The 17,550-nt window shown below is 37.9% G+C and overlaps 1 protein-coding gene across 4 annotated transcripts in view; it reads right to left on the bottom strand.

Moving 5' to 3' along the window:
* Positions 1-4,227: 4,227 nt before the first annotated feature.
* LOC123701492 (neurobeachin) overlaps positions 4,228-17,550 on the bottom strand; it is a 310,024-nt gene continuing 296,701 nt past the window's right edge. For all 4 annotated transcript variants that reach the window (XM_045648984.1, XM_045648985.1, XM_045648986.1 and 1 more), the window contains 12 exons: positions 17,095-17,207; positions 16,321-16,461; positions 13,395-13,514; positions 12,327-12,543; positions 10,431-10,741; positions 9,517-10,096; positions 8,942-9,103; positions 8,251-8,380; positions 7,421-7,554; positions 6,494-6,687; positions 6,023-6,174; positions 4,228-5,672 (listed from right to left, as the gene is read on the bottom strand). In XM_045648984.1, coding sequence (XP_045504940.1) covers positions 5,582-5,672; positions 6,023-6,174; positions 6,494-6,687; positions 7,421-7,554; positions 8,251-8,380; positions 8,942-9,103; positions 9,517-10,096; positions 10,431-10,741; positions 12,327-12,543; positions 13,395-13,514; positions 16,321-16,461; positions 17,095-17,207 — 2,345 coding nt within the window. In that variant the 3' untranslated portion in view covers positions 4,228-5,581. The remainder of the gene's footprint in view (positions 5,673-6,022; positions 6,175-6,493; positions 6,688-7,420; positions 7,555-8,250; positions 8,381-8,941; positions 9,104-9,516; positions 10,097-10,430; positions 10,742-12,326; positions 12,544-13,394; positions 13,515-16,320; positions 16,462-17,094; positions 17,208-17,550) is intronic.

Raw genomic sequence — 17,550 nt, 5'->3', positions numbered from 1 at the left:
TGTTTACCAAATTGTTAGCTACTCAGATCTTCTTTTTAAACGCGTTGCTTCGACGGGTAAATTTCAAGCCAGAATCATCAAAGAAAAACTGTTTATAGCAGCCTTGCACAAATTTCAGCTAACTTTACAAAGTTTATTTTTAAAAAGGTATTTTTTTCTGGGTCGTAATCCTCAGTAACCTTGATGGGCACATATATTTCTTTTTATTTTACTTTTTGGAAAGCTGAAATACGTAAAACAAAAAATATGAGGTAAGTTAAAAAAGTATAAATTTCAATGTAAAAACGAACAATCTTATAACTACATGTGAGTGCAATACCGATGTCATGTGTTGTTTCATTACTAGTAACAATCTTTAAAATGGTGTTCTAAATTTTCATCATAATATTGTTATTACAATATAATCTCTTCGCTATCCATAAAAACTCGTCATCATGGTTACCTTACTTGTTAAATCTGTTTATTGAAAACTTGTTGAAAAATGATAAAGTATTAGGGAAATAACAAATTTAACATGACTGCTTACTAAAATGATGCTAAATTAGACAATTTTTGCCATAGAAATGATTCTAAACAGGTAAATGCAGGAGTATTGAGGAATATTGTAAATAACGTAAATATACACTTGCCTGTGAAATTCTATGCCAGAATTTGGTGTCCAAACACTTCTGCAATTTTGCACAATACAATGCATTCTTCATATTCGGAAAATATTCATTAAATAAGCAACAATATTAACTTAAATATTCGAAGCGACGCAATTTTTTTGACACACATGCCATATTGACAAAGTGAGAGTTGCTACAATTTTATTATGGTGACTACCCATAATCAGGGAGTATCGCTTTTTAATAATTGGTTCAGATACTTAGTTTATTTAGCATAAATAATAAATGTCTCATCCAACAATGCTTCTGAATGACGTTGTTGGCAATTTATCAACAAACTCATGTACAAAAACTAACCTTTTGCACAGAATATTACAGCATACATAGTAGCCTTGGGAAAACTTCGTATTAACAGTGGCAATACCAAGTTAGGTGTGAAAGTGATAAAAAACATGAACTGGGCAATATTTTCTTGTTACACGTCAATGTTCATACCGAAATCTCCAGTGTATTAGATATAAGCTTCTTGCTTTAAATATTATCATTAAAGTACTCTAATCTATAGACATTAACAATAATGTTATAAATTATGATATAAAAAAAATAGTTCGGAATATTGAATTCTATACATTTTATTTTTCTAGAGCGGTACTTCCTGTGGGTACTTCTCATTATCCGGTCCGGTTTCGGGGGTAAGCAAGGGGTAAGTAAAAGTGTGTGTGTGTGTGTGTGTGTGTGATTGTGAATGTGTCGTGCTTCTGCATGATAGTGTTGTGTATTAATGACATCGATGACATCTATCCATTATTTATGAGTTGCTCTATTGATAATATAAAGGCACACATTTATAGTCGAGCCAATTTATTAGGCAACATCTGGCGTCTATCAATTTTATCTTCGAAGAGAGGTAACCTGCTTAAAAACATCGATTAAAGTGAATTAATCGATACGGATTTGAAACATTTGTAAATCGAATTTATTAATTTATGATGATTTTTATCTAAGAGATTTTTATTCACAAGTAATCAATGCATTCGATTCTAGATGTCAGATTTCGATGTTCAGAGTAACGTCTCTGGTATTTAAAAAGAAAAAAGTTTATTGACACAAAATTGTAGCGACGTCAATTCTTCAATTCAGAAATTGTTTATTATGTTTAGTATGGTTTATCAGTAAAATGAAATCTTAAAATTACTTGTATCGGTCATTATTATTATAAATATGTAATCATAATTGAAAAAAGTTAAGCAAATGTGCAGTTCTAACAAAACGAAATATTATGTTATTCTATGTCGTCGTTACTAGGTTACGTTGTTGAATTTTGTTGAACTGTCAAATGTTGCCTATTAAAATGGCTCTACTATAAGTATTAAATATACATATAGGCATTAAAAATACTATTTATACGGCAGCTATTTTAATACCGTATTAAAGTATAAGGCAATTGGCTGAACTAAAAAAACAAAAATATATTGCGTTCTTAAATTCAACCCTATCTTGGACTGGACTTACCCGTTTTGATACTTTAAATTAAAAATATTAGTAGGTAACTACAATATTGTTTGTTGATTGCAATATAATTTTAAAAAACTTATTACAGGAATTTTTAATACGGCTATTCGTCAAGTCCAAGCTGTCCAAGTCAAATAAAAAAATATATAATGTGTGTATCATGTAACTATACGAAAATAAACATTGTTTTATTTTTTTATTATTTTATAAAAAAAATCTAGTTTTGATCTGCATCATCATTACATCCATATTTTCATATGGCTTAATTATTAAATTATGAATAAACAAATATAAGTATATGTGTAAATAATAATATTAATATTATGGTTTACGGTCTATCTATAAGTAATAATATGTATATTGTGTATATTATACATAATAATAAGTGGATATCTCATTATTAAGTACAGTATTGTCCACATAAGTAATAAATAAATAAATTAAATAATAAATTTCTTTATTTGCATAATGTGTGTACAAAGATATTACTAATTATACTTAGGTAGAATCAACACATTAGCCATAAATGGCGTGCAAATTCCGCAACATCAGTAATATTGTGACTAATGATATTGAGGACAAAATAAGCAGTATCAAGATCGTTTGATCCATTTTTCCTAGGGTTGCACACTCAAAATTATGATTTCCCTAAATTTTGCCATCAGATTCGACTGGTTTACCTTTATGAAAGAGAATTGCATATTTTAAAAATAAAACGCGCAAGTATTGAATGCAATGTTTTTATTTATTATACGATAGGTTACATGTAAACGCACCATATACTTAGCATAAAAATTGCACAATTAAATGTCTCATCGATTGATTCAATAACATTATAGAAATATTACATCACACTAGACTCAGAGGGAGCTCACAAAATTATAATAAAAGGCTAATTTTTCTTAGCAAATTCATCTATATTTAATTCCAAATGAATAGTCAATTTCAGCAGTTCCTGCTGGCTGCACAAGCTCACGGATTTATAGAAGCAGTCAGCGATACTGTGCCAATATTATTTAACTCGATTGCGACAAAAACCACATACCGTCCGTGTCTCCCTGTATTAAGGAGTTACAAATAATAAAGTAAAAACATAAAATTTAATAAAATACTTCTAGATGAACTGCATAGTAACAATTTAATGACTATATTAATATATTTAGCTATCGCATATTACTATCGAGTGCAAAAAATCAACAATAATGAATTAAACAAAGATCTACAATGAATTTATTATGTATTCTATGAGATAATTAACAAAGTTTCATATTCTAAGTTACATAATATTATTTATTACATGTATGTACTATAAATAACGCTCGCTAACGAATTCGCATCGATATTCGCTAAAAGCATTAGCTCGCCGATCACCGGCTTCAATAAAATTAGTTTCAATAAATCTAAGTGTTATTATACCATGCGTATGACAAGCCTTAGACCGATTTAGTACAACATGACATTACTTACAAAATGAAATAACTCAGAAGTGTAACCTAAGAGCTTCTATATTATCCTTACGACTAATGGACAGAATTGCGTGTCGCGTGTTCAAAGGTAGCGTGCCGTGCGGTGCTGACCCCCATCCCCCCCCCACCCCCGGGTTGGTGAATGTCTTCCGCGTTACTACAGAATACCCGATACCATCCTAAGGAAGTCTTCCCCTTAATTTACTTTGAAAAACTTAACCCTAATGTAATGTTAACTTGAAAGCGAGATACGACATTACCGGTTATGGTTTAAATGATGCTACACTAAAAGGTTTAGCGGGACGTGAGACGAGGGTTTAATTTTAATTTTTACAAATAGGTATCTAAGCGGCAAGAATCCGCTGGAAATCTACGCAATAATATCAACATACTACTCGGTATTCGATTAATTAAATCTACCAATTTTAAATGACTACATTAATAGGAAAGTCGATGAAGGCAAAGAGTTTTAATTTCGAGCCGTTTAGATTTTTCGTAAATATAATATATGTTTGGCACAGAGAATCGGATAGATCTATATTAACATCTAGAGTGCGGTGTTAAGCCTACATCACAGAACGGAAGGAGCGGTGCGAGTGAAACCGATGCAAAAATATGGCTCATAGAATGCTCATAGACTATATCGTATCGCGTTACATAACATTCGCTTACAGCTATTCTACATGTATCGGCCGCAGCGCGCTTACACAACATTATAATACTATTATTATTATAAATATTTCTTATTCATAACAATTTATTGACAATCGGCGAAAGTAACAAAACGGACATCTGTCCGTCGGTACCGTCGCGTTTCCTCGCACGATAACCTCATTATTACTTGCTACGTTACGTAACTTAGTCGAAGGAGAAGGACGAAAATAAATAAAAAGCAAATAAAGTCAATATGACCCTTTAATAAAAATTAAAACAATGATGTAAATAATAACAATTAGAATAATTTCGTATAAATTAAATACTAGCTTACCCGAAACCAAAGACGAAGAAAAAAATTAAAATAAATATGACAACAGCCGTGTAAAAGGAATGTATAGAAAGACAATAATAAAATAATACTAAGTACATGGACGCAAGTAAAGAAACAGGTAAATTTCATAATATATAAAACAAAGCAATAGAAAATAAAGTAAGACCAGTATTGCACAATCAATAATTTAAGTACATTGCAATCATAGATAAAAGCATCTTAATAGAACAACTGAAATCTATCATATTATAACAGTTTTCAGATCAGTTCCGAATATTCTGAAATTTCTGGCCCAAATAATTATAAAATATATTAATTACTATTCTCGCCGTCGTCACAATTCACCTATGGCACTAACATAACATACGAGAAACCATTATATACAATCAAATCGAAATGGAATGTAATTATATAAAGCCTTCACTTATAACTATCAAATAAACTCCCTTTCAATTAATTAAATAACAAATTAAGTATATATTTTGACTTCATCATTTTGTACATAGGTAGGTCCTGTAAAAGAACATCGATAATACATATATAATATTAAGGTGATTTAAATTATTAAAAATATTTAAATGTCACATTATATAAAAATAGAAACGACGAAACGAAACGAACAGAGTTCTAAAATTCTCAAATCGCAACTAAAACTAAGGTTACACTATAGCATCAAGTATCGTGACGTCACACGATAGAACTCCACCTTTCCCTATTTCAATAAGTACATTATTAACAATTTGCGAATCATGCGAGCGACCGGAGCCGGCGACCGAACGCGGCGCCTTAACGTATTCCAACTAGTTTCTAAACGTTGCACGTATATTTTTAACATATTATACACAAATGAAGGATTAGGTACGCAAAAATAATCAAACAAAAAGAAAACAAACATTATGGGATATTTAAAGTTTTATGAGTGTATACTAAATGAAGCGATTCTTCAAATACGATTGGAACATATAAATGGAAAGAAAAGCCGCGTCGGTCGCCGGAGCACGTGACGCTCAGTAGCGCTGCTGGTACTCGTGGTGCCATCTGTTGAAGTCGATGTGGAACACAACCAGCGAGCCGTTCTCCAAGCCGGCCAACAGGAATCTGAAAATATTTAAGGTTTTTTTATTAAAACTTTCCAAAGAATCGATACCGATCGCTCACAGCTAGGTACGCTAGAGAGAGAGCCGGGGCGATCGGTATTTTGCCTAAAATTTAAAAAATATGTAATAATGAAAGCTTAGTATGAGTGAGTGTGAACTGTGAGCGAGGGCGCGAACGAGTGACCGTTAAGTCGAGTAATGGGCGGTCAGCCGTCGGTTGAGTTGAATCTATAAGCATTTCATGTTTTTTTTTTTCATTTTTGTTGTGGTTATGTTTTGTTTCTATGACAATGAAAGAAAAATTTGTTTAGTTGATGTTTGACTGTGCAGTGTGCACACACGCATACTGACCGCTGGTCGTGCGAGAGCGCGAGCGAGCAGACGGGCGCGCCGGCGGGCGGGAAGGCGTACAGCGGCGCCAGCGTGCAGGCGCGCCACACCTCCACCACGCCCGCGTCGCCGCCGCACACCAGGTACTCGCCGCACCGCGACAGCGCCAGGCACTGACCACACCACATACACACTCATTATGCAAACTGAGCAGAAAAGTTAAACAGTTTATTGAAGTGAAACTTCTTTATCGGGGTTGGAAAAAAATTTACTGTAACATTTTTCCGTTACGCGCCATCTTTTTCTTATACCACGCGTGGTTCGACGTATTTTTAAGGTCATAAAGAAGTTTCACTTCTTACGTGTGTACACTATTACACGCACAGATTTTTTTAACAATAAAACTAAAAATCACCTTCAAATTAAACCAAAATTTGAAACTAAACAAAATTTCAAATAACAAAAAAGAATGAGTATCCGTGCGCTGTTCACCTGGAAGTTGTCGTTGTGCGTCTCGTGCCGCAGGCGGCGGCCGTTGAGCGTGAAGGCGGCGAGGTGTCCGCGCGCGAAGGCCACCACCAGCACGCCCTCGCGGGACAGCGCCAGCTGCTGCGGGCCCGCGCCCGCCGCGCCGCGCAGCGCGCGCAGCAGCTCGCCGAACGTCGTGTGGATCAGCACCGGCCCGTCTGCGCACACGCACACGCTCACATAACATTACACACGTAACGACAATGTTCATGTTTTCCATTTTAAATTACATATGCACATATTTTTTTATTGCTGGTACTGTACAATAAAGTGTCATAAATAAATAAATTAATTTTTCGAAAATGTCAATTTTAATCACACACACACGCAAACACACACACACACACACACACACACACACATTATCACGAACACGCGTGCTGCAAACCGCAAAATAATGTACTTTGTGTTTTTCTTTTATTTTTTTTATTAATTGTATTAACTTCCATTACATTAGATTATTTACCTACTTGTTAAATCTCTACTGTCCATAACATATGTATATAACCAAGAAGCGCAACTCAGGGTCCCAAGACACAAGTATTTCACTTAGTTTGGGATCCACTGTCGTACTCTAATTGTAAAACATAAAATGGACAAATAAATTTATTTCATTTCATTTCATTTCATTTCAATGTAAAGTAGAAAACGTATAAATTAGAGGCAATATTGTGATTTTTTTTTTATCGAATCAATTTTAATAATTTTTGTTTTTGATCAAACAGAACTCTCGAAAATACCATCTAGTTATTCTAGTACGATGTAATATATTTTATCGATTAGATTCGGTCGCGAATATTACACGTATCATCCAATGATAGAACGTCTTGGCCCCTTTCGGATATAGGTCTCTCGGCCTATCGGAACGCTTGCATATTTTGCGATACTCACTGACAGAGGAGGAGATGACGAGGCCGAGCTCGGCGGACACGAGCACGGCGTTGACTGGCGCGTCGTGCCCCGTCAGCGTCACGCGCGGCGCCGGCGTGTCGCCCTCGCCCACGATGCCGCCCGCGCGGGCCGACCTGCACGCCACACGTTGTCACATGTACGTACACATGCACGTACACGCACTTGTACACGTGCACGTACACGCACTTGTACACATGCACGTACACGCACTTGTACACGTGCACGTACACGCACTTGTACACGTGCACGTACACGCACTTGTACACGTGCACGTACACGCACTTGTACACGTGCACGTACACGCACTTGTACACATGCACGTACACGCACTTGTACACGTGCACGTACACGCACTTGTACACGTGCACGTACACGCACTTGTACACGTGCACGTACACGCACTTGTACACGTGCACGTACACGCACTTGTACACATGCACGTACACGCACTTGTACACGTGCACGTACACGCACTTGTACACGTGCACGTACACGCACTTGTACACATGCACGTACACGCACTTGTACACGTGCACGTACACGCACTTGTACACATGCACGCATGGACACTTACACAAAACATTATACACGCACTTGTGCTTGCATACTTGGTGCACGTAGGAATGGAAATAATGGTGTGTTTAATAACTTTATCTCTATAATCAATAAACGTAAAAGAAAAAAGTACTAAAATACATTTTTTGTTAAACAATTTACAGACATATCTTTATGTTCACCTCGATCGTTACTTTCAACAGTGATTACATTAGACCATATTATAACATATACATAGATAAAATTATAAATACCAATGCCAGAGCAGCACGGTGCAGTCCTCGGAGCCGGACGCGATGTAGCAGTCGGACGTGATGTTACACTCGGAGCGCGACACACACGTCACCACGCCGTAGTGACCGAATATTATCTGCACTATCTTCGCTGTAATATCAAAATACACACGTATATATTTTGTTGTAATCATAATTGAAAATTCGGTTAAAACACAATAATCAATATACATAGCATCGTCATATAAGTTGCAACAATAACTACGTAATTTAAAACATGCAACATAATTTAATTTGTTTATGCATGATAATAAATTACATTCGGTCCATAATTTTCAAATTGACCACTATTTTTGACTAAATCTTCTGTTATTGTCACTGCCATCGTCAGCTATAGTCACGATCACGGGTCACAGTCACGATCATTACTATAACCATGATTATGATTATAATCAGAATCGCGGTCACAACCATAATAACTTTCATGACCATGACTGTAATCATTATAATTATTATCATCAATTAATTGATAATTATCAGTTTGAATTAAAAAAAATAATAATGTGAGCACTGCACTGGACGCTTGGCTGATGATGATTCTGTAAAAATAATCATCATATAGCGCGGCGACGCTTATCCATACTAGAAATCGGTTTTGAGTGCACCTATAGATGTTTCACGTCAAAACAGATAAACAGGTGAAACAATATACCGGTATCAGTGGAGAAGACGCGGAAGCTGTTGTCCCAGAAGCCGGCGGCGATGAGGAAGCGCGAGTCGACCGTCGTGACGAAGCAGTTGGTGCGCGCGCGCACGCGCTGCGAGAAGTTGTCGCCGAGCTGCCGCCGGGACAGCGCTGCTGAGCCGCCCGCAGCTGGAAGAATTCACACATAAAACGTCTATATTATTATATTCCAAAAACTTTAATTAATAAAATTTCATTTTTTTTCAAATTCAAATGATTTATTGTGATTCGCAGGTTACAAATCTAAGAATTCATAATTAAGGAGATACTACTATAATATAAAGAAGTGGTTCGCGTAAATTAAATTTATATGCGAACGATTAGATTAACATTCACTTTTCGATAATAAAAGTTAATAAGTTAGCAAAATATTTTTGATATGATGTGCTATAATAATATATTACAAAACTCATTATTTTTATAGTAATTTATTGTAAATATACAGATGTAGGGTTCATTTGTAGCTAGTAAAATAACAAAAAATATTATAGCTGCGCACACATTCACCGTGTATCACAGTTACAAGTAATGAAGTGGCTCACCCCAGACGGGGTCCATGAGGAGCGGGCTGGGCGGCGGCGCGTGCTCCTGGTGGCGCTGCGCCGCGTGCGCGCACCCGCCGCCCACCCAGCGGTGCGCCGCGAACGCGCGGGCCGCCGACACCTGCCACAACAGTACATACAGAGAGCACTCACCCCAGACGGGGTCCATGAGGAGCGGGCTGGGCGGCGGCGCGTGCTCCTGGTGGCGCTGCGCCGCGTGCGCGCACCCGCCGCCCACCCAGCGGTGCGCCGCGAACGCGCGGGCCGCCGACACCTGCCACAACAGTACATACAGAGAGCACTCACCCCAGACGGGGTCCATGAGGAGCGGGCTGGGCGGCGGCGCGTGCTCCTGGTGGCGCTGCGCCGCGTGCGCGCACCCGCCGCCCACCCAGCGGTGCGCCGCGAACGCGCGGGCCGCCGACACCTGCCACAACAGTACATACAGAGAGCACTCACCCCAGACGGGGTCCATGAGGAGCGGGCTGGGCGGCGGCGCGTGCTCCTGGTGGCGCTGCGCCGCGTGCGCGCACCCGCCGCCCACCCAGCGGTGCGCCGCGAACGCGCGGGCCGCCGACACCTGCAATACATACAACGTGTACACACTGAATATTATATTACATTGAATATACAACGTTTAATTGATGTTTGACAACTTTGTAAAATTAACAATTTACATAATAGAAATTTCACATTTTCGAATTATTATTTTTTATAAGTGTTGAATGGATTTGATAAGGTATAAAGCGATTATCGATACACACAATATTAAGATTTTATTTACATTTTAACTTCCATGTGTGTTAATTTATTGTGATCATACACGACTGTCAAAGTGATTGCGATTATCATGATTGCTGCAGTTGTGATTATGACCGTTGTGATCGTGACTATGAAGCGGTCGCCTCGCGTACCGTGACGGCGGCGGGCATGGCGAGCTGCGGGTAGGTGTTGGCGGAGACGTGCACGACGGGCGCGTTGGAGGGCAGCTTGAGGCGCAGGCACACGTCGTCGGGCGCGGCCGCGAACATGAGCGGCGCCAGGTGCAGCGCCGAGGCGCGCGGCGGGTGCGGCTCGCTCAGCAGCTGCGCCGGCGTCTGCCCGAAGCTGCGGATCTGCTCCTCCACGGCGGCGCGCGTCACGCCGTCGCCCAGCGCCTCCAGCCGCACGCCGCCCTCGTACGTCAGGTAGTAGAACACGTTCGTGGCGCGCACCGCCTCCGGCCCTGCCCGCACGCAAACACGCATTAGACGCTGTACCAGTGTAGTCTATTAGCTCCAGTTGGTACAGGATTATCAACATCGAACATAATCAATCTAATGCCATACAGTACCTACTCCCAAACTGATAATGCGCATAAAAAATTCGTCACTGTTCGGCAACTGTCATATTCCCCGAGCCTCCGAAGACGATATGTAGATATACTGAGTGGTTAAATGTGTTTTCTTTATGCATAGTTTTTTAGAATTGTGAATTTTATTGTGATTTTATGGTAAAAGAGATAAGTAACTAAATTTATTTCGATAATTCAATATAAGCTAATACGAGGATTAATAGCGAGGATAAGCCACACGATTGCGAATGTATATTTGTTGTATTGATTTACTTGGAAAATTCTATACTTAGAACTATAAAAGTGTCTTACTGAAGCTGGCGTAATGATGGATGTATGGAAGGTTAAAATAAGACAAAGTTTACATTAAAAAAATATATATTTTTAAACACTTGTTTACTAAATGTAAAATTGTGGAAACTAATCATTCAAATTCAAACTCAAACATTTATTTATTCAATTAGACTACTTTTAGTAGCACTTTCGAATCGTCATTACATAAATATTTTTAACATTTACCACCGATTGGGAAAGCAGTATCTATGGAGAAGAACCGGCAAGAAACTCCATAGTTGCTCTTTTAAAATCATGTCAATATTACATAATCTGTAACTTATATTTAACTACATAATACATTATATATCATATCATTATATATAATGTATTATGTAGTTAAATATAAGTATCATTAAAATCTCAGTCCAAAGGATTTACAGAATCAGGGATTATCTCTATTTCTGATATCGTAGAATGATCAGAACTTTCATTATGCTCTTATTAATTTTCACTTTCTCCACTGCTATCTGCTACCTGTGTAAATAATTATTTTACCGGAAAATTCAACTTTGAAACAAAACTAAGAAGGGTATGTAACAGCAGCTCTATATCATTCCATACAGAGATAATACGTGCGGTCACCACCAATATATAAAGACGACTGACGGATTTTCGAATTTTTTGACTGACAGGCTATCGTCACCTATCGCATGAATTGTTTTCGATTGTGTATGACTCTGAATTGACTCCTATTTCTTTTGAGCAAGGTGCAAGTTGCAAGTGCATTGTTTAGGGCACTTACAATTCAATGATTTGGGGTGATTCGGGCGTTTCTGGAAATACAATAATTAGCGAAGATCTGCATGCGCATTATTAATTTTGGAATACTGTACTAATTTATATTTTCATCTACTTACAACATAATATACCACATACAAAAATAGATTTGAAAACAGTAAAATTATGGTGTATTACCAGAGTACTTGATACGAGGAAAATTTAATTTTTTTTTTCCACCGCAAGCGACTTAAAACTAATGCATCACGATTAGGAGACGCTCGAGCATAACAACATGAAATGTGTAATTTTCTTCAATTACTGTAGCAAACGTTCACGATGTACTTTAACTCTTAGATTACGAATATGTTGCTACTATTTGTTAAACTGTTTTAGTACTATGTGGCACACGATATAAACACACCTCTCTGCTTGTACCCGAAGATGAGGTCGATCCACTGGTGCAGCTGGCAGGACACGAACTCGGACTCGAGCGCCATGCGGTGCAGGCGCACGAACTCCTCGGGCGAGGCGGCCCACGGCGGCAGCGCCACGTCGCCGCGCGCGTCCGCCAGCCCCAGCGCCAGCCCCGACCCGTTCACCAGCATCTCCGGCAGGAAGAACAGCTCCGGGATCAGCTCCTGCGAACCACCCCGCCCCATACCTCTTTGTAAACCTTATATCAATACAAACTAAAAAACAAAGTTCATTGCCGCGCCTGCATGTCTGATTTTCATTCTGTGTTATGGATAGAGTCGTTTTCGAGGAAGGTTTTATAATTTGTTAAGCACATCTCTTCAAAGAAGATATTCGAAGCTCAATGATGGCGATATTTATCCAGTAGTAATGGCTATAATATAATAGATATCCAATACAAATTACAATAATAATTATTAATGAATGCACGTAAAATATTTGGTGTGTGAAACTTGATCATAAAAATAGATTAAATATAACAGAAGTGACGTATTTGATGACGTTTCTGGATGATAAATTGGTATAATCAAACACAATCAGCTACCTCAACTAAATGTCCAAATCGTGATTTCCATACAATGTTTGTGTAAACATTAGCGGTAAATAAATATTGTTATGATGTTTTTCGATGACATCTCGTATTTCGCGACACAATGTGTGATGCTATAATTTGTGAACTCGACAAAAGACTTTTTTTGCCCATAAATGATACAACGTGATCGCAAAAAGTTCAACGTACCAAACGACAAACTTCCGGCAATCAAAATAAGTAGTAAAAACTGAAATGTTCAAGTTGAAGTTTTCTCTCACAAGGTGTTTTGTTGAAGTAATCGAAATCGTACGTGATTGCGGCAATTACAATTATTAGGCAGATATTTGTCACTAGGAGATTTACTGTTGGTTTCGTTTATAGGTAATAGTTGATAGTTTTTATATTCTTAATATATTTCCCTATTGCTCTACGCAAAACACGAGTGTTTTACAACAAATTATAATACATTACTAAAAGCCGTACCTTAACATCAGAGGTGTCACGCTGGCAGTTCTTCCAAGACAGCGCGATGGAAGAGAACAGCCGGTTGGGGTGGTCGAACTTGCCGCCGTGCAGCGCCAGGAACATCGTCGTCATCGGCTCCTGATCAACGGCAATCCAATATTATAAGCAATATACAATATACAAATACATTAATAATTTTATTGGACGTAAGTTGCTCATGATGATGAAGATGATGTTATTAATCGCACGGTTTCAAATATTAAATACAATTAGATAGGTATGTGAATTGTGAGGTAGACTAGAGGTGAAACGCATTGGATGAGTGTTTTGTTTTGGATAAAATTGAATTTTTATAGAACTTATCAATACCTATTTTATTCAAAAAAGATGCCACGATTACGGGCACATTCCGTCACTTTTTAATCTATATCTCTGTATAACTACAGCTATAACTAGATAATTGTTCGTACGCACGATGAAGGTAAAAAAACAAAAGGTAATCGATGTACAAAGTTATTGTTTATTTAAAGGATACCGGAAAGATCTCAATGAAAGGTTAAACATAAACGCAGGTACTTAGAGAGAAATTACCCCGGTTACTATTAATTTCCTATCACAAGTGCGCTGCGACAAATGAACGCACTCCACATCCGGATGTCGCAAGTGTTCATGACTTTGTCGTAACAATTACGATCCTTTCCTTAATCAAACGCAGCCAAGGTGAAGGTGTCACACCCAATAGTTATGGAGAAGGAATAATTTCTATTTGAGACATATTATTTTCCCTGCATCGGTGCGAGGTATGGCGCTATGGCATCTGTCGGCGCGCGTCGCGACTACGGCGTAGATTGTCTTGACACCACTCTCATGTTCCACTTATACAAGTAATTTACAATGATTTATATCAGTGTTTTTCAAAGAATTACACCGTATTTATCTGAGCCCCTCGTACTATAACTAGTACACTATTTTCTTATGGAAAAAAATAACTTTGCGTTTATTTCTTTCATGATTTCGAATCTAACATAGCATGTCCAAATTAGAGTGATATATCAAGTTGTGGGCTTTTAAGAGTGAATTTATAAGTTTGAAAAGCGCTGTCACTTCCTGGATTGCATTTGACCAAAAGCTCGCTTTGATCTCGTTCTATTATGGATGCCCGCGCCGGCATTGTGCCGCGCCTGTCACATGCGCATTATCATAAACATTATCAACACTATTTCTTCGCTAATGCTTTCAACAATTTATTATGGTGTTTTCATTGCATTATTTGGATAGCAACTGAAAATATGTTTATACTTAGATAATGTGTTAAAACATTTCGAACAGTGAATTATCTGTAGGTTGAAAAATAAACGCGAAAGAATACCTACTTGGTGAAAGTAAACTCAAACTCAAACTCAAACATTTATTTATTCAATTAGACTACTTTTAGTAGCACTTTCGAATCGTCATTACATAAGTATTTTTAACATTTACCAGTAAGTAGCAGTATTTTAACAGTAAACGTCATCATCATCATCATCATCAGCCCATATACGATCCCACTGCTGGGACACGGGCCTCCTATGAGGGTACTGTGGCCATAATCCACCACGCTGGCCAAGTGCGGGTTGGCAAACGTAAAAAAATATTTATTTTTATTCTGTATCTTCTGAAAGGCAAATAATTGAAATTGTTTTTATTTACGTTTTGTTTCGAATGAAAAATTACAAGTGTTGAGTATCGTCACGGAGCGCATACATCACGCCCCCGAGCGTCACATTTCATTACACTTTTAATTTTATTCCGCGCGCATGTGTGCCGTCCGCGTTGCGGTAGGTTCGCTTTATAGCGGGAGAATGAATTATCTTATTGAATTCATCTTATATACCTACTCTATATATTCCTTAAATCATAATTTTAAACAGAAAAAATGCATAATTTACACTTTCTTGAATTGGTAATTTTTGCTACCTGATGGGTATTACCAAAGGGCAAAGGCGCCTTGGATTAGCATGCAAACCTCAATAGGCGAGGAAACTTAATAAAACGATAATTGATAGTGACAGAAATTTACATAATGACAGTGGCAGCAGATACACGTCTGTTTAATATGTATGCTAAGGTTACTACGAATGTCACATTCGTGCATTGTGCGCATTGCTCGCATTCTGTGCCATCAATCGTGGATTTTTCGCGGTAAAAAAAATAACTCATCATACAAAACGATTCAATATTATGCTATTTTTTAATTCGTTATGTGATTTTAGTCTTATGAATGGATTTAAATGCTCATTGTTGTTAGTCGCTTGAGCAAAAGAGTATGTAGAGACGCTAGTTAGATTTATTATAGTATATTTTCTCTTCCTTGTAAAGCTATATAAGCGGGATGCAAAAAGTTTCTTTGTTTGGAATATTACATTCGATGTATAAGCTGTACAGTTAAACCTTTTTAAACATCAGATATAGGAATTTACAAATTCTAAACAATTCAACAAAGTTACGCAGCTTGTAGAGCGACCGCTCTATTAAAAGCTCTTGAGATTGTCTTTGTAAGTTCAAGTTAAGATCACACATAAATAATAAATGTTTTCGCCAATTAACTCTCAATGACTTCACTTGCGAGTCGTTTAACGTTGTTTCGCACGAGTGACACGTTTCGAGATTCAATTTATAAGCTTTGTTTGGAAGCTCAAAATAACATCCATTCTCGTACCTACATAATATTACGTTTTATCACTGGGCCATGACCACGACATTAAATCGATAAAAAATACTTTTAGGTGTAAATAAGATGAAAAAGTATAAATTAATGATGTGAGGTTTATGTGTATGTGAGCTTTGGAAAAACTGGAGTAATACGAAAATCTACGTCCCTACCAAGGTGTGTTATGGAATGTTCGCTCATAGATAGAGCGCCGTAGAGAATGAGTAGTTGGATTGTTGTGTGGCGGATACTCACGATGCGCACGAGCCAGTTGAGCACGAAGGCGGCGGTGGAGTAGTGCGTGCCGTAGTGGAAGGGCGGCGTGGACTCGTGCTCCCACGTGTTGTAGCGCTCCTCGAAGTACGCGCGCCGGCTCGGGTTCAGCGCGCCGATCGGCTGCACACCACGGATACGATAAGATAGGATACGATACAACAATGTTTCCATTGAACACTGCTGTGTCATATCCCTGCTTAAAAGTATTAAGCTTATTTTAATGTGAAGCAGATATCGATTAAACCTCTACCTTTTATCAGGCCATTTTCTTCGGATTTCAGATTTAAATTTTGAATAATGTTGTTCAGCTATAATGTTTTAAAAAAAGGTTTTATCCATACATTATTGATTACATTTTAACATACGGTGTAACATAATTTTCGCCTAGAGTGGCATGTTAAATTGATCATAGTTTATTGTATAGTAAAAACAACTGCTAAATATAAGTGCACAATAACACGACACTGCATAGAAAAGTGTGTCTGTATTTATACTAGTGCCGTGTTGTGTCGTGATGCATTAGAACGTTATCAGAGTCGCATAATATATTGTAGTTCACGTCAGAACACATCACGAGAGCGGTGTCTAAAGTATTCACGCTTTTGTACGGAATATATGGGTTTGATAACACCTTCAATTTATCACGACACAGTGTGAATATAGATTTAGAATGTGAGCTGAAAAAGGAACTTTGTTAATATCGTTTGATTCAGTTTGTAAACTTAACCTTAATGTTATGAATACGAATGTCACCTTAGATAAGTCTCTGTAGTTGGACGGTTGGCTGAGGTCGAGCTCCTCGCTCTCGTAGTTGGTGAGCACCCAGGGGAACACCGGGTACTGGTTCAAGTCGTTGTACGTGCGACCTTTTCAATGGAAAACATGTATAGATTTAGTTAAGCATTAAATTATAAAAGATAAAACTTAAAAAGATAATACTTTCATACTGGATATAGACTTCATAGACAACTTGGGCTAATTAGTAGTTAGTAGTTAACAATACTAACGAGTCAGTTTTTATTTAATAATCAAGCACTGAAAATAGTTTGTGCAATGTAATAAGCAATTTCGTCTATCGAGTGTGACGCCGCAGCGGCTCGCACCGCACGAGTCGCGGTACTCCCTCGCAGTCGCGGGTTCAATGATTCTCAACATAAACACTCAATTGTTGTTGCTCCTATCAACTCTAGTATTCAATATTTCAACATA

Source organism: Colias croceus, chromosome 21 (genome assembly GCF_905220415.1).
Source record: "Colias croceus chromosome 21, ilColCroc2.1".
Classification (NCBI taxonomy): Eukaryota; Metazoa; Arthropoda; class Insecta; order Lepidoptera; family Pieridae; genus Colias; species Colias croceus.
This window is presented reverse-complemented; position numbering and strand designations above follow the sequence as displayed.